Genomic DNA, 18,127 nt, shown 5'->3' on the forward strand with positions numbered 1-18,127 from the left:
ATTCTCCTATAATTTTCTCAAAACATGATGGATGAAAGTTTGACAGTGCTCGCCTGACTCTGCAGCCCAAGGGGCTGGATCATATCCATAGATTTAGCTGTTGTTGACACGAGCGAAATCGCACTAGTGGGTTTGGCTGAAAGATGCTAGTATGATTTCGTGAGGCAATCCACCTAATCCAACAAGACGCAAAAAGTCAGGAATGGAGATCTGCATGTAACCTCTGTCTGGACTGAGCTGTATTAGTTTTCATCATAGCGACCTGTTAAATGTATCGAGATCCAGCAAATCGATCCATCAAGCAGAGCTCACATCCATGTCATGGAAACTGTGCCAACTGGGCTGGCTGCCGTTGCTGTAGCTTGAACTGCTGGCCACATGGAATCAATCATCTCACCCTGGAGTCCTGGCATCCCTGGGAGTACAGGCCAACGACTACTGCTTTTACAACCACTTCTTTAGAGCCATACAGTTTTTTTCACACAGCAACACAATATTAATAAGCATATGTGTACACAGGAAGTTTGACAAAGCTTTCCTTGAGGCACCGAGTGTTGAAAGCGAGGGACTTGGGGAAGAGGCTGCAGGTGAGGAGCGCTGCTCAGTGGAACATGAGCAAAGGTTTTGGAGGGATAACGCCTTGACATATGAAACCCTGCACAGTAAATTGGCTCATTTTGTTTGCCACTGTTCAAATCTCCCAATAAACAACGCTAAGAGTGACACATGTGAGATAGTTTTTATTTGTACTAACAGAATTCTGTGCTGCTAAAGGTTGAACCCTCACATGAAGGAAAACATGACTGCTGAATTAAATAACAGATTAACAACTGAAATCAGAGCAACTGCCATCTTTAAAGACTGATGGTGAAATTAAATACTCTTCACTGAGTGATGTTGCTGGGGAATTGATTGAATATGAATGTGTACAATGGCACATTCATATCGCGTTTGGATCTACTTTGCTCTGACTGACTCAGAGTTTAAAAATGAATCTTGCGTCAGTGAGATTGTCTTCGCAGTGATTCTCACTGTTTTGGGTGGGAGGACTGTGCACATGGCATCTTTCCTTTCACAACATTTCCCATACACTCCACATCAAGCGAAGCGGTGCTACCCCATTGCATCCCTCCAGATAAACAAACACATCACTTTACACGATGAGAAGAACGGAGGAGGTGATAATTGCAAAATGGACATTTAGCTCTTCCCAGCCAAGAGACTGATGTGGGGATCTACATAAGAGAAAGCACTTCTGCTGAATTTCAAACAATGTGCACAAACCTGGAACGGAGTAAAAAACGTCCAGTTTTTTTTTTAATTCTCCACACATCCATCTGTTAGTTCTGCATGGGAACCCTCAATCATATTACCGTGGGCCCCGGGGGAACTTTTTTCAAGGCGGGAAACTAATGGGGGACAGGGATGTGAGTAATCAGAGCAGAATGGGCAGGAACGGACGACCACAAGTGGCTGGTGCTTGTCGAGGGAATCTGGACGCAGAGGTTAGGCAGGGATAGGAAAACCACACTGGAAAACTGACTTGGGAATGGCATCTGGTTCCCATATCCACAGTGTATCACAATTAGCCGGCATAAAATGACTTTAATGTGTGTATGTGTGTGTGTGTGTGTGTGTGTGTATTTGTGTGCGTATGTGTCTGCTTGTTGTTATGTATTGGATGTTCCTCTGGAAGTAAAGTGTGGGACAAGAGAATGCAGACACGCATGTTTGTCAGTGAAAGTGAAACTAATGATATCTGGTGTCTTTGTATGTATGTTTGTAAGTACCGTATGTCAGTGTGCACGTGTCAGTACAAGAACCCTCGTGTGCATGTGCATGTGCGAGTGTTTGTGTGTGTGCATGCATGTGCGTATGTGTGTGCACACCAGAAATGCCAGCTTTACTCCAGAGTGTTGTGGCAAAGAAGCCCCTACAGGTCTAGCTCTGTGCCGGTCAAGCTAATTTAGTGAGTAACCTTGTAATTAGGGAGTTAGCGATGAAGAGAGCAGTCTCCGCTCGTGATGAGGACCTGAGGGACGGTTACTCTGCAGCTGGAAACGAAGAGATTCCTATTCACAGTTTCGCAGGTCTCATACATTTATATTATTTCTGAGGAGGGGAGACTGAAAGGATCCCAACAGACAAAGATCAGGGTAAAAAGTAGGTACAAAAAAAATGAGAACACTGCTTTTTTCCGTGCAATACACATAAGCAAATTTCTGACCCATAAAATTCTTGTCATGGATTTGAAATCTTATGAATAAGGGGAGAATATTCCAGTTGGCACAGTGTTTCTTTCATTTCTTCTGTCAACACCACCAGAACCACATATTGGACAGAGAGATGGGTTGCTCTACGTTTTTCATCATTGGACATTATGAGGCGGAGGAAACTTTCTCTCTCAATCAAAAAAGCAGTTTTTGCACAACTTCAGAGCATCAAGTTCACACTACTGTTACATTAGCTCTTCTACCGAGCTTAAGTAGTCACCGTCAGATTAAACTGTGATGTGCTGCGTATTCAGCGTAGTCAGCGAGTCAAAGCGCACTATTGAGACTGCCCCTTCAAATCACGATGACTAAACCTCATGCTTGGCTCCAACGTGGCTTCTCGTCACTTGCTGAGAGACAAATGTTGCTGATGGGCACAGCGTGAGCAGGGAACTGACATCTAAAAGGTCAAACTCTTAATGTTGTCACATCCAGTGCCAGCAGGCCTCCTCAGGCACCGGTGCCCTTATGAGCCCAAATAAACACTGTCATGTCAGATAGATCCACTTGCAGCTTTCGTTGGGCCTCCTCGGTGTTGAAAGGCAGTGCCAGAGGCGGTGTGTGTGCATGCCTCTGTGCCCTCTGTGGTTGTTGCAAGAATGCTTATGGGTATTTTGTGCTTCCAGCTCACAATATGCCGTACTTCTGTGCTCAGAAAGTCAGGAACTGGAAATTAACACGGCATCGGAGCACGCGGGAGCTCTCTCTCTGCGTTTGCCAGCGGTTCACAGCCTCTTGCTTAGATAAACTGGCATGTCCCCCGTCACCTCCTCCTCCTTCTCCTTCTCCGCCTTCTCCTCCTCCTCCTCCGCAGGGCAAAAAGTGATCAAAGTCCAGCTGGAATATGTTTTATTAACAGGTGTGGGGCTGCAGTGCATACCAGATGAGGGATGAGAGGTTGAGGGTGCTTGGGTGCCTATGCATCACCCCCACGCACCTCTAATCCCTGTACTGCCGCTGCATAATTCATACGTTGTGACAGATCATCCTCAACCTCCGGTGTTGGGATCCTGACTGCTTTCTGTGGAAGCAGCAAGGTAGAAACAAACATCTGTCACACGGCGGACTAACCTTGTGGATCCATTAGCTGGTCTTATTCACCCTATTGAGATCATGATGGAGCTCTTGCCATGCACAAGTAATTGAGTTGGCTAAAGGTTCCAATTTATTACAAATGTGTCAGCTTAGCGAGCTAAAGTGCGCTCGGTATTTCCAACATCATTATTATTTTTGTCATGGGTTTCCTCTTCCTTCTGATATAATATCATGTTTAAAAGCAGCCTAGCTGGATGTCTGTATAATTTTAACTTAGAATGGCAAACAGTATCTGCTAAAACGTGTAGTCAATGGGTGGTGTTAGTGGGGAACTACAGAGCAGCCTCAGGGATGGTGTTTTATGCTTGACTTGGTGCTAAATGGTGTGCACACAGTGGTGGGTGCCTGGGGTTGATGTTTTGAAGCTACATTCACTTGAAGACTCAGAGAAAGATATGAAAAGAGATAATGAAGGAGAAGTTAACTCATTTTTGCCTCAGTTGTCATTCCTAATCCGTATATAAAATACTGTGTATCTGTGATTTAAAGCAAACCTCAGTTCTTTTAAACATTTCCATATAGCTGCACTTGAAAATCATCAACTCGACCACATCTGTTGCATTTCTCCATTAATATGTTTCCAATCCCACTTCACATTTCCTTCCAATCAGCTCCACGAACATTTGACAACTGACCCTATGATCCCATGCAAAATTAACATAGAAGCATGAAGTTAGCAGGCAAAAAAGAAGGGAAATGAAAACAGAGTAAATCACTTTTCCATGTCTGAATGCTGTACATTAACCGCTGATGAAGATCTTTCCCGATGATTTGATTGAAGCGAGCTATTCTCTTTCTGTCTCCGGAACCACAGGTCCCTGTCCGTTCATCAGCGGCTAACTAACAATTAAGTCAGAAATCTGTAATGACTTCACCAGGGCTGGTTTGTTTGGCTTTGAAGGCTGGGTACAATTTACACAATGTTCTGAGAGTTGAAGATGAAGCCTTTGAATATTCATAGAGACGCGTCCCCTGCCGTCCCCTGGGTGGGCACAGCAAATGAGAAACTGCATGAGATCACACACTTTTTCTGAAGAAGAAGGAGAAGCAGGAGATGAAGTAGAAAAGGAAGAAACTGGCACAGGTTTTTTATTTCCGAGATTGGGCAACCATTGGGTGAGTCATTGTCAGATCATTGCGTTCTTTGACATCGACTGTCTAATCTGTTTTTAGAAATAACAGACATCCACGCAGATATATTCAGCTTTTCGTCCCGTAAATCAAAGTCTTTATTTTGTTTGGTGCGGCGTCGCCACAGCACTTTTGCCAGCTACAGTTTGCCAGCTCCCCTCTTACCTCTTCAAGCTACAGTGCAACTTAAAGGACCCCTACCAACCACTTACAGCACATTCTGCTACCTATAATGACTTCATCAACATGAGCGATTTGCCAGCCACAACTAGAGCACAGTCAGGTATTTATGTGAGCTGGGCCATTTCTCGCACAATGGAACAATCCTAAAAGTCCCAAAAGACCAGCATCTGTACACACTCCGGCAAAACCAAGACTCCTACTGTAAGAATGTTTCAAGAAAAAAAAAAGTGCTTCAGTTTGCCGCTGAGATATTGTACAGTACGACTTTATTTGTCAGATGCAAGGCCTGACAAAATAGGCTGAGAAAACACAAGACCACCTGCATTTACTTACCTCCCAGAACCCCAGGAGTGAGCGGCTGAGAAGGCTCTGAGGATTAACTTTCGACTTTTACGGCTCAGTCGGCACACGCTATTATACCTATTCAATCACACTTGCCTCCTGACTCTATAAATAATTTTAACAGAGCACACACACACACACACACACACACACACAGTGCCCGTTTGACCCGGTTGCAGCTAACTGTCACAACCCCCGGTGCTTATGTATGGGTTTGTCTTCATCTTCGGGGAAACTCAGAAGTTTTCCATCTGCTGAGGCGAGTGAATCTGTGATCACCCGGCAATGTAATGAAGTGAGATAATCTCTTTGGGTGCAGGGGGCTGGCAGAGACGATTTGGTAGCAAGGATATTACAAACCAGACTGCCCAAGATGACGGGGAAAGGTCCCCTATTAGGGGAAGGCAGGGATGAAAAGATTATTTTAATAATATAGTCAGATTGCATGGTGAAGCTGAGAGGTTTTTTGACAGTGAATTTGTCAAAATCTGTAACTTCTTTTACCATATTTTCAGTATATTCGCCCATAACTTTGCTCCATCTCCATCTGAGCAAACCTTTATTAACTGGAAGGATAAAGGATCGAGAATCAGCTCAGACTTTGTTAGGAATCATTTTTTGGCTCTGTTTTAAGGCTGCCTAATCAATGTGTGTCCACATCTTTATCTAAATCACTTGCACCTTCTTTTAAATAAAGCTAATAGTAAAGCTTAAGGCCTCTACTTGGTAAATATTGGTGCTAGAAATCATTCTCACAAAACTACCAAGTGGCACTGGGTGTGAGTCACTCTTTGCTGCAGGGTCCTTCTTTCATAGTTTACTGTTTTCTTGGTTGGAGCTTTTACCTTCAGCCTGGCTATCACCATCAGAGAGGACGTGAAGAAGGCATACTTACAGGAGGTCCTGAAACAAAAACAAAAACAAAAAAAAGACATTGTTAATTTGTTTATTGTCTATCAGCACCAATCAGCGCGCAACAGCCACCAAATAATCCTGATACGAAAGCACACACAGAACAATGGCACTGTAAGGGATGTGTGTCGTGTACACGCCTGTGCATGAGAGTTAGATTTCACTTTGTCATAATGTCTAACATTTCATAAGCACGTGAGTCCCTATGAGCGACTGTTTAAAATGTGCCAGTCACTTTAATACAACATGCAGTGGGGAGAAAATACAGTAGCAACAGTAGTGCTACCGGAAACTCAGGTTTCAATCACCATAAATAGGCGCTCTGTTCGAGCATAACTCCAAAATCACACCTGTATTTTTATCTATGGCATTTACCGCTGGCGTCGTGGCAGAATGCTCATTGTGCTATCTGGTTTCTGTGCTGTTGGGCCAACAATGACCACCAGGCCTGGGGAGATCACATTTTGTATTAGTAAGTGGCTTTAATTTCACAACTACAAGGGGCTGCGCGCTTGTTAAAAATCCCCCCACGTTTTTGCGAGGTGACGCTCCTGTCCTTTTCCCAATTACTGCTGCTCAAAGGACTGTGTGCCAGTGCACTTCACGGCTCCCCAGAACACTGCAAATCATTTGGGGTCTTAAGGTTCTTATTAAAGGAACCCAGATGCTCAAACCCCAGAAAGATGAGGGGATTTTTTTTTTTTTTTTTTTTTTTTTACAAGTCCTATGCTGTTGAACTGTTCCTCCTTGCGACCAGAGGGAAAGTGCAAATCACTGCTGCAGCTGGGCTCCGCGTTTGAGACTCACTGGGTAGCACTTCTGTAGTGTTGTTTTATGGATCGCTGTGTTACAGTAGACCACTTAGCTTTACAATAAACCTGCTTCAATGGTGCGTTTTTGTCCCAGATGTCCCACTGTGTCAAATGCCTCAGTGCGTATTGTGCAAATAGCAATTATGGAAAATGTAAAACAGTTTTCACATAACACATTTGAAATCTGTGGCCTCAGTCAGAACCAGCAACTGTTATTTAAGGTATACTGGTAAACAAAGACATGTATGGGACCATGTGGGAAATATGTGTTTTCACTTTAACATGTTATGCCTTGGATTTTTGTGTCTGATAATTTATAAAATCAATCAGCCTATGTATCTATCTATTGGTCTGTCTATGAGTTTATATTCATTCACGCTACCATGTTGTTCTCACAGTGTTTACGTTGACCCGGAGTCACCATGTGAGAATGTAAAGGTTGTTGGTCTCACTGCACAGGTATGTGTCTGTTCACATGACTGAGAGTTGTAATCATCTTCTAAAATGACACAGAGATTAAAATACACAGCAGCTGCCCTGGGACGTTTAAAGTGTCTCTCTTTTTTCCTCCATTGAGAGCTTAGACTTCACTGCTGCAGTGCAGCAATAGCTGGTTCTGCACATCACAGCCATTTTCGATGTTGATGTACTGGACAATAACGTGCATCTGTCATGTGAAATTATTCAACTTAAGCATCAGTTCCTTATTTTGTGCAGACAGGTACATGAAAAGGCTGTGATTATTCACATTAGGAAAATATGGGAGGAAAGGGAAACTTATGACACTTTCCAGCTTTGACCATCCGCGAGGACAGTTTCAGACAACCACAGTTGAGACTGTGGTATTCACCACTATATTAAGTTTTTTTTTCTCTCCTAAACTGTCATACCACACTTTTCCTTTCCATATGTTAGGGGTAAATAAATAAGAGATTGCAATGAAGTATTCCATTCATTTTTAATGCATAGGTAAATATCACCGTGTTCTTTTCCTATTTGTTCTCTGTGTCAGCTGCAGCCAAGTCCGGGGGCAAGCTTTCCTCTGCTTTTGTGGATGAGTAAACTCTGCTGCTCAGGACACCTCACCATGAATTTTTTGGGAAACTTGCACAGACCTAGTTGCTTTTGGCTGGGAGAAATCATGTATTAAATACATTTCCCTTCAATCTCTACCAGTGGTAAGAACTGAAAAGAAGTAAATTGGTATTGCACAGGCATCCCATGCAGTGCAGAATGTAGTGTGCCCATCATGGACTGGATTTATTGGGTTTATAATGCCTCCTAAATGTTTCTTTTTTCATGGAACGGGAGCATGCAGTTTGACACTGGGTGGCAATAATGCAGCACGGTGCCATCGTATTTCTTTCTATCGACTGCTTCTCTTAGTTTCTCACAGAATAATGTTTAACTATCTCACTTCTGCGGCAGTGCAGAAGGAACTGTGTAGTGATTTGGAATTGCACATTTGCATGATAATATGCAGATCGCTACATCTAGAGTATATAAACCAATGGGGCCAGCAGTGCAAATCACAATCTATTGGGGATACAACACTGTAAAGTGTTATTGTGGCCCTTAAAAAAACTGTCTACACATTTGAAGTTCGGCATATGTTTTTGTAGAAGTCTACGTGACAGCCGATGAACATGCAGATATTTACGTGGTGTGGTAATCATTACAATGACAGAAGCTTCTTTGGACACCAATCAGATTTTCATACATGAATGAAACACAGTCTCTCTGGTTGGCTCTTACTGTAGATGCCGGTACAGTGGAAGAAAGTGCCGCAGATTTGGCCCAAATCACTCTGAGCCGACAACACACTCCATGCAGTGCAGTGCTGTGATGGGGCTATTATGCATAACACAATGGCAAGGCTTGTCATCCCAATGTTTTCTATTGTCTATCTTTAATAGACCACTGTGCCCTTCCAGACATTGTGAGGGTATGGTTGTTTGCTTGTTTCCAATTGATTTGTCAAGAGGAAGCCATTCAAATTCTCCGCATTTGCCCTGCCCGATGAGGGAGAGGGAGAGGGAAAAAGTGGATGAACTGTCTTTGCACAATAGTGCCATTCGAAATATGCTGGCATGGCGGATGTTTATTGGAAAGTTAAGTGTTGCATAAACAAGGGCTGCAGTATCTCAGATGTGCAGCCAACCAGAACATTGAACTGTTGTCTATCTGTCATTTGCTTTTGCTTTTTTCGCCCTCCCTGGCTTTCAAGTCATACACTGGATAACTTCAATATTATGTAAATCCGAAAAAAAAAGCAGAGGCAGGCGGCCATACCGCACTGATCCGTGTCTTTATGCTTGGGACCCGTAACATAGAACACAGCCACAAACAGGATTTGAAATTAATTTGGCAAAATCAAAAATGAAGGAGGTAATAGAGACTTTGATACTCACATAGCAGTGATTGTTTGAAATACAGCCCCGCAGCTGATTATGTTTGATTCCTGCGACTTTAAAAAGTAGCCGCTGGAATTAGTGGTAACACGAGCAGTCAAAAAAAAAAACTTGTTTCTTTTTTCTAGCAGACTTGGTGTTCATTTCTTAGGCTGTGAAACCCAACCACTGTCTTATTTCTCTATACCTCACTTAAAATTGGGCCCTAGCTTTGCCCCGTCTTTCTGATTTGTTTTTACAAGAGCGCTATTTTTGTTCCAGTGGATTGGCCTTCGGCTTTACTGCTGTAAAGTCTCAACATAGGAGTGCCGCTTGACTCCAATGCCCATTATCACTTTCACTATTAGGTGTGGGGAGTGTGGATGCAACGGCCTGCCAAGTACGTGTTCTTGCTGTGAATTCAATTTGTGGTAACACATTCTGTCTGTGGGAGTGTCACTGCACAACATGTCCCTTTCCTGGGGACTTGAGCCCAGACGGGGCCAAGTTTGTTGAGTCAGCTCAGGAGAGTGTGGGAGGAGGGAGGGAGGGACGGAGTTTCACTTGGAGATCCTGTAAACTTGGAACGGCATCAACGCATTACAACAACCTGCGACTAAAATTGTGGAGGCCGACGAGACTGACCCATTATGTGATTTTGTTGAACATTAGCACACTATGCCTGCAATCAGCACGGGAGGGTCATAGTCTCAGACACAGTTAAGATCGGCGACTGCAATGGTGGCGATTACCCTCACTTTGCTACGGTATAAAAGACAAGGGCATGGGTTAAGGTCTTTCAAATTTCCTGTTAAATTCTAGTGTTTCTATAGTAATTGAAGCCTGGTTGAATGTAGCTGTGTAGATTGAAACAATCCGCTCCGAAGTCTGGAGACACTTCACCACAAATTATATACGTATCACCTATTTTGGCCTGCAAAGATGTACCATATACTTTCGCATAATTGTTGAGTACAGTATGCATTGTTAATGTTCGACTGAGATATTTCTTTACTTTTCTGGATTGGAAACTCAGTGATATTTGGTCTGTCTCCTTCTGTGACACACACACACACACACATACCGGGTTCTCCATTTCGGCCTCTTCTTCCTCGCTTCCCTGGTGGGCCTGTAAAGACAGGAATACGGAACATTTTGGTTAGTAATTTGATTGTCCTGTTTATTTAAGTTTCACATTATTCAGTTTATGCTCACATTCAAGTTTTCTCGCACTGAAATTACCCTAGAAAAGGATGAGGAAGAGGCAGTGTGAAAATATTGTCTTTGGACTTGATGCGCACCTCGAAATCTCAAGCTTCATTAAGTATTTAGGCTCAATTTAGACATAAACTGAGGTGGAAACAGGGCACGCATACTGTCTTGCCACAAAAGTGAGCGGCTTGCCGTTGCTCGTTTCAGCTTGGATGCTCTGATTTTTAATTTGTTCGTATAAACAGTCATTTTCAGCTTGCCCCTCCCCTTCTGCTTTCTGTGAACAGCATCAATCTAGTAAAGCTCAGTCAGAGGAGTAAAACAATTACACGCTTTGCCAACTTTGACGTGTTGAGGAGTTGACTGAAATGTACACAGGCAGCCCTCAGTTCTTTTGGGAAAAACCCCTGAAGAACGTAAGAATATCTTTGCCCAAATGACCTTCTTCCTCCCAAGAATACATATATTGTTTTGCAGAGGCTGACTGCTGGAAACAATTTGGCATTCTGTTTGCTCTCTGCCCAAAAAACTGTGTACATTCACAATTTAGTCAAAGGGTGAGGCCACGACTTTCCGACTAGTAGGAAATGAAAAGTTGCTTTATTATATTAGCTACACAGTAGTACATGGGAAAATCGTCATCTTTGAGGAGGCTTGTGTGTACGCAATGGAATGGACAATATCTTGAAACATAATAGGTGTGGGGAAAATGAAAATTTGACTTTTCACTCAACAGGATGGTTTCAGAAGATTGAAGGCTCGATTTGTTCCTACACAACCACACATGACAATCTGCTCTGCTTGGTTTTGCAGCAGAGGAATGATCCAGGTCCAGTTTCAGAGAAGAGCGCTAACAGCTATTATGCAAATCACTTTGCAAACTCTTTTGACCCCCGTCCAGCAAAGGAACAGTGTTTCATTGTTGTACGAAAAGGTCAAGATAATTACGTTAACATGGCTGGAGAAATTTTTGAATAGAGTCATCAGCTCAGCATTAGTTTGTCTGGGTGTTGAAGGTGCTGCACTCTGCCTTCAAGTGATGATGACTCGATCACACTGGGCTTAGGCAGGCAGCTGAAATAGCAGACCTAAAATAGTTAAACACCATGATAATTACTAATTCACACTGCCTGACCCACAGTCCCCCATACACATGTCTCTCCTTTTGTTTCAGTGCCTCATCTGTGTAATCAGCTTTCTGGAATATATTTGCCAGTTGCCCCCCAGTCTCCAGTCTCTGTATACATCCCTTTAAGTGTGGGGATTGAAAGTTTTTTTTAAAAAAAAACTAAGAGTGAAAAAGCCCAATGCCTTTTACTCAGTGTTTGGGTGATTTATGGCACCCCAGATGTGTTACTGGGGTGTAAAATGCAGGCTTGTGTTGCACGACTCTCTGTATGATGTTTAGTCCTCGACTTGCTCCCACTGTTTGGCTCGGCTTCAGCCTTCAACTCTGCTCACTTGGATGGTTTCCAGGATAATGTCAGACGCTGCCAGCAAAGGGTCCAGGCATGGCTTACAGTATGTAACCACAGGTGGAGCTTGACTCTCACTTTACTACGGTTCACATCGACCCTGGTTTCTCCAAAGGTTTGTTTGTGGGGTTTTAAAAGAAACGGAAAGAAGTTTACTGCACTTGGCAGTCAATTCATTATTGCTTACTTTGAAATGTCATTTTAAGACACTTGACACCTCTGAGAAGCATATTTTGTATGACGATACAACATCCTTCTGATTTTAGTGGTATATTTTTGACAGCTGTGGAGAAAACATATTGAGCACACATGGGAGCGGACTATCTGGACAAAATACCACAAGATATTTTCAGATATTATCATGATCTACATTGTACATCACAATAGTCTTCATTTTGTTTTTCTAAGGAAAGGATGCAAGGTACTAAAAACTGTTTCCCAACAGTGCAGCAGTCCTTTTGCAGAGAAGTATATGCCAACAGTTAAAAAACTATATTTGAGTTTAATAAAGTAAAATAATTTACTCAACAAAGACAATGGGGTCTTTGAAAGTTCAGACCTAATTTGCTGAATTATTACTGCATAGCTTCGTATCACAAATAAAAGTAATAGCAAGACTCAAATAGGGTGCTGAAGTTCTGACAGACCTGAAGTTGCTTGTTGTGGGAAAATATTGAAGTTGCTTCAAAACATTGCAGTTGGCCTGGTAGTTTCTCCCATCATTCCAAGTGCAGTCATGGAAGAGCAGTTTCATTAAAAAAAAAAATGTGGCAGGGTGCTTTGCAAAGAGGTCAACAAGCATGAGCAAACTATGAAACCTTCATTTTGCTGGCTAAAACTTTACAGCATCAGTTCCATCTCGCCAGTGTTTGCCTCTTCTGTTGTTTTCAAATGATTTGGCAAACAGTGTCTGATGCTGCCTTCAAGTGCTCCTCCCAAGCTCTTTCTTCTGATAATCGTAAATATGACTTGTGGCTCTTTCAAGTGCTTTTGGTCAGAAATAATGGAGGCTGACAGCTCAACAGCTATTTAAGTGCAGTGTACAGCACAGAAGTGCTTGCATGGGGTTTCTCTTTCGCAGTCACAAATAATAACAAAACTGATCGTGGGGAAGATTTGTGTTTCTACATTGTGTTTGTGGGCTGATTTATTTTAGAAACCGAGGCACTTTGTGCTGCTCATAAAAGTTAAACAAAAAATATACTAGAAATATGTATTAGAACAGTAATCGCTATGGTATCTCAGAAATGTATTACTCGTATATTCAACTCATTATTACAGTGGCAACTGAAGGCAGCACACACTTGAATGAGATGCTCTAGACAATTTTAAGCTTTAAGGTTAGTAGAAAAGCTAGATAGTGACTGACAAAAAGATGGATGAAGTGAGTGAATTTAAACAGCTTCAGCAGTTGTGAATGGTAATTATATGTAGACTGCAGACTACAATTACACATCAGACAGATCTTGACAGTTTTAACCAGTGACGATGTTAAGATCATCATTACTCCCAGCCTTGAAAGCAGACTAGTGTATGCCATCCAGTATGAGAGAGAGCAGTGAATAAAACAATCTCATAATGCTGTCACATGGGTTTGCTCAAACACAATGAACCACTACAAGCGATGCAGCTTCCAGAGGGTAGTCATTGCATCTGTTGCTTTGACAGTAATAGACTGTGACGTGAGCTTCACCAAGTTGGCTGCAAGAGCGGCGTGAAACCATCACCAACCAGTGCAGTTGTCTCAAGTCTCAAAAAAAAAAAAAAAAAAAAAAACCCTACTCTGTGGAGTAACTTCTCAGATTTGCTGCTCTTTCAGGAATGGTCAAAGAATATGAGATATTTACAAACCCACAGAATGCAGTGTGTCACAAATATTGAAAGAGGTAGTAATTTTAATGTTAGCTGGCACACCACAGTCCCATGTACTTGGCAGTGCTGCAAAAAAAACTGTTCAAAAGCATACAAGGGTGTATTGTTTTCCGATATACTTAGCTTATGTTGATGATTATGACATTATTTGAAAGTTACGCATTGCTTGACATAATAAACTCCTTATTCATATTTTATGTATCCAAGACAATGTTACACTTCACCGTTTACCATCATCCATAAAATACTGGTTGGCCTCGACTTGCGAACAATGCTGCGCAAGTACTCAATTTCTCTTTTTCCTCTAAATCAATCAGTTTTAACTGAACCAATCCCACACGGACTCATTTACAAAACCAGCATTGTTTCAGAGCTTGATATACATAATCAGACCATTCAAAACTTCTCTCTCAAAATAATACAGCTACTCCTCAGAAAAAAAGCAAACGTCGTGCCAAAAATACCAAACTGGGTACAAGATCCAATCTCCAGAGTAAATCAGGTTTAAAGAGAACGGGAATTCATACTTCTGAGACAGCAAACCTAATTGCACCTTTCCGGAAAAGATGTAAATGAATGCAGACCTTTTCTGCGACTGAGTTCCATAGCACATAGTTTGCATTGTCCCATGTGAAAAATGTCATCTGATTCAGCTGAGAAGTAAAACTGATGTCAACTTCTGATTGGTTTTGCTTCTTAGAACATAGGCACGTGCTATCAGGTTCTCTTTGTATGAGTGAAAACACTTTAAAGTCATCCAAATAATCAGCACACAAATATCACAATGATCTCTGTTTGTGCTTCCGATAACTCGCATTGATGTGACAAATAAGTTACAGGTGTATGTTAAGGAGACAGTTTAACAGTTTGTGCTTGATGAAGACTAAACCCACAAATGCCAATGGCCTGCACTGTCCAATGACTTTGTAATACACAGACATTAATGATAATGATATATCAAGCTCATACCATGCATAAAAGGATATGGGGTTGGTTTTAGTCATCTATGTTCCATTTTTGTGCATGTTTTTTTCCATGAATCATTTGATGAGGGTTTTTTTTTTTTGTGCATTGCTGTCATGCTGAATTAATGTGTTCAATCAAGCCATTTCATGGATACCAGGGGGGCTGCACGCTGACCTTCATGTTTACATATGAGTCATACAAATACAATGTGCGGATGAATGTTTGGAAGAAATGTCATGCCAGCACAATGCTTCCAGTACCAATGTTTTCAAATACTCACATTAAATTACATGGCTGGTGCTTTGTCCAACTTAAGTTAACTTTGCACCAAGGATGTAATGGACCCCAAATACCAAAAAAAATGTCCTTGAATGATTTCGCTCTTACGCATAAACAGTGTTTGGTATCAGAGTGCCATTTTGGAAAAGGCTACACTGTGTCTCCTGTCACAGCAGCCAAGCATTTCTATCATCTTTTTGAGCACAGTGTTGCAAGTTAGAGCATGAAATTGGATTATGATATTATATGATACAGTTTCTATTATCGTGTTGTTTGTTGTTGTTGTAATAGACTTTGGTTTAGATGCTGCAGGATGACTTGTGTACAGATACACCGATAGTGTTCCTGTCACAGAGTTTCCATTGTAAGTCAAAATACATTGTCTGCTAAAACTACAAATGCGTGTTTTTTTTAATCTTTAACGTGCATGTAAAATGAATCTATCTGACCAAGAGCGCTGTCAATCAATTTCAAAATCAATTTCCTAACGACAACAAAAGATGGGCAAAACACAGATCCTTGCAGGGAGGGGTGATCAACAATAATGTACTAAGAGGCAATTTGCTATCTCTTTATCACAAGGAGCCATTGGATGAGTTCAAACAATCCTAAAAAGTCACACAGGGGAATGTGGGTGTCAGAGGCCTTCAACAGGGACTGCTGGTCTGTCTAAATAGACTTCATTATAGTCCATTTAATCCCACAACATGGATGGGCGAATTTATTAAACCTGGCAACACTTGGGTATCCAGGTCAACAGAACTTAGGCTGCACAAAAGCTGGCTTTCTACTATACAATCATTTGTTACTTTACAAGTACATTTTTGTGGAAAAGTCTGGCAAACTGGGCAACACTTTTGATCCAAGATTCTTATTACTCTGCATGACAATGAATAAATCAATACATAAAATGCTAATTCATGGAACACTGGGTCCACTGTCTAGGGGAAAAATGGAAATTGAACCACAATTTTACAATCAGCCTCATCCGTGAATGTCACTGCTTTTTTCGTCTTAAGGGGGGATGTGCATTGTTGTCAGGAATATGGATTGCGATGCTGCTTGGCCTGAAAATCTGGCCAACAACTATTATGGAGTATCTGCACTTTTCCCAAAGAAAAAAAAAACATTAGAGGGATGTATACTCATAAGATATTGAGTCTGCGTCTGTGTCCTCTCCAAGAAAGGAATGAGTGGTATGTCCTTTACTCATAAATTATGTGCATCGGATGCAATAGTCCTAGATCATTAGATATACAGTCACAGTGTGTTTCATAAACTTCACTTAATCTTTAGAGGTTGTCACATGCAGGGGAATTTGGAAGATTCACCTCTCATGAAGGAACCAAGAATCTAACCTTTGAGGTTGAACTTCAGCATTAAGACCCCGTTCAAAACTTCAGCTGACAAAGTAAACAGATACAATAGGATGAAGATCTGGACCGTGTCCCTACCAATTCCCTCCCAGAGTCCATTTGTGGTTATCTGTCATGGGTAATGGTGAGGGGAGCAGGAGAGTCTTGTTAACTCCGGAAGGGAAGCTCTTGTAGCATGCTGACTGGCTTTCCTAACTATTACTAATCCCTTAAAGAACAGAAAGAGCTTGTTCTCAGGCCCTCATTCCAGGACCGTCACCACATCATTCTCCAAATATTTCTTCCATGACCTGTAGGCTTGAAGTCTGTCTTATGTTAATTCAGTTCACCCTGTAGGGCTGATTGTGCTTGATTTCCACTAGAATGGCATGCTGCTCATTTATTGTCTGTCCAGAGACAAGTCCTCCAACCCATACAACCACACAGAGCATTTGTTCCAACTCTCCAATATGACCAACAGGAGTGTTTCCTAATTTTGTAGCGTGTACAACCCACAGCTACCTGAGTGAGAGTAGTTGTAATAAACTGCTGTACAAACGCCGTATGGGTTCGTTTTTCTGGAGGACACTCAACTGTCTGTCACAAGTTAACTTTGGAGAGGTCAACTATAGGTTGTCACATTTCTCATGAAGGCACTTGAGAGCTGTATTGCCCTGACTTCAGACATAACCTGAACTTAACCTCTTGTTAGGGGTTTTTCCAAAGGCAGACATGAGATGAATGGATATAGTTTGGGATTCACAGCATCACTTGTGTCAACGGAAGTTCAACTCCTGGAAATTAGACGTAGGCTACCATTTTCCTGCAATCTGATAGCAGCAACAGACTACAGCATGGTTCACAGCTAATGTTACCATTAAAGGCATTTCAAAGACCAACCCTATTATCAACTTGTTTTAAAGCAGTGGTTTTTAAACTTGTATGTGGACCCACGCTGTCAGAGTAATTTTTCTTGGACGCCAAAAACTGAGCTGTGTTACATTGTATTGACTATCAGGGTTTGACCTGTCTGAAGGCTACTAACCTACTGGGCTACAGCATTAAATCCAGTCTGCTTTATGCTGCAAGTGACTGGAGAGAGGCTTGGCAACACAACATAAATACCAATTTCTGCTTAAGAATTTGGGGCCTATTTTAATCTTCCCAAAGACCCACAGTTGAGTCCCAACCCAGACCTTGAAAAACAATGTTATAAAGCATATTTCACATTATTCTCGGATTCTGTGGCATATATCCTCATTAAACCTATTTCCAACTACACTGCACTCCAACGCAACCATTTCCTGAATAAATATGATGATTATAGCCATTTCCTAAATAATTCTTCACAATTACATTTAATCTGTTGCCCAGAAAGAGACCATTGTGTCTCATTTTAACATTTACTCATTGTATTTTTTGATGTACTCATTTCATCACACACTCAACCACATGCACGCAGGCTGCATCTTGCCATTCTCAGCCTGTGCTCTCAGCCTGTCTATTCTGGAAATAAAATGTAGCACGGCTTTCTTAAACTGTTTTGAATTCACATCCACATCTTTAATACAGGGCACAATTACATTTCCCTGTAGTAAATGTATTGTTATGTCTGGATAGACATGCGTTTACATTTCTGCTCAAGAGAGTATAACTGTTGAGCTGGAAATTTACACTTTGATTTATACAACAGTCTTAATGCAGAACGACTCGCTGATTAGGGTCTGAATTAAAACTAACGAACAGTCATGACTGGTAATGAACAGTGACGCCTGCACCATAAATGCTAATGAAACTCAGTTTTGCAGTTTTCAATTATAAGACATCATG

General features: G+C 41.7%; 1 protein-coding gene across 2 annotated transcripts in view; it reads right to left on the reverse strand.

Moving 5' to 3' along the window:
- col25a1 (collagen type XXV alpha 1 chain) overlaps nucleotides 1–18,127 on the reverse strand; it is a 144,405-nt gene that overhangs the window by 55,112 nt on the left and 71,166 nt on the right. For both annotated transcript variants that reach the window (XM_030076970.1, XM_030076969.1), the window contains exons 3-4: nucleotides 10,223–10,267; nucleotides 5,920–5,927 (exon numbers count right to left, since the gene is read on the reverse strand). In XM_030076970.1, the coding sequence (XP_029932830.1) occupies nucleotides 5,920–5,927; nucleotides 10,223–10,267 (53 nt within the window). The remainder of the gene's footprint in view (nucleotides 1–5,919; nucleotides 5,928–10,222; nucleotides 10,268–18,127) is intronic.

Source organism: Myripristis murdjan, chromosome 18, assembly GCF_902150065.1.
Source record: "Myripristis murdjan chromosome 18, fMyrMur1.1, whole genome shotgun sequence".
In the NCBI taxonomy this organism is placed as follows: Eukaryota; Metazoa; Chordata; class Actinopteri; order Holocentriformes; family Holocentridae; genus Myripristis; species Myripristis murdjan.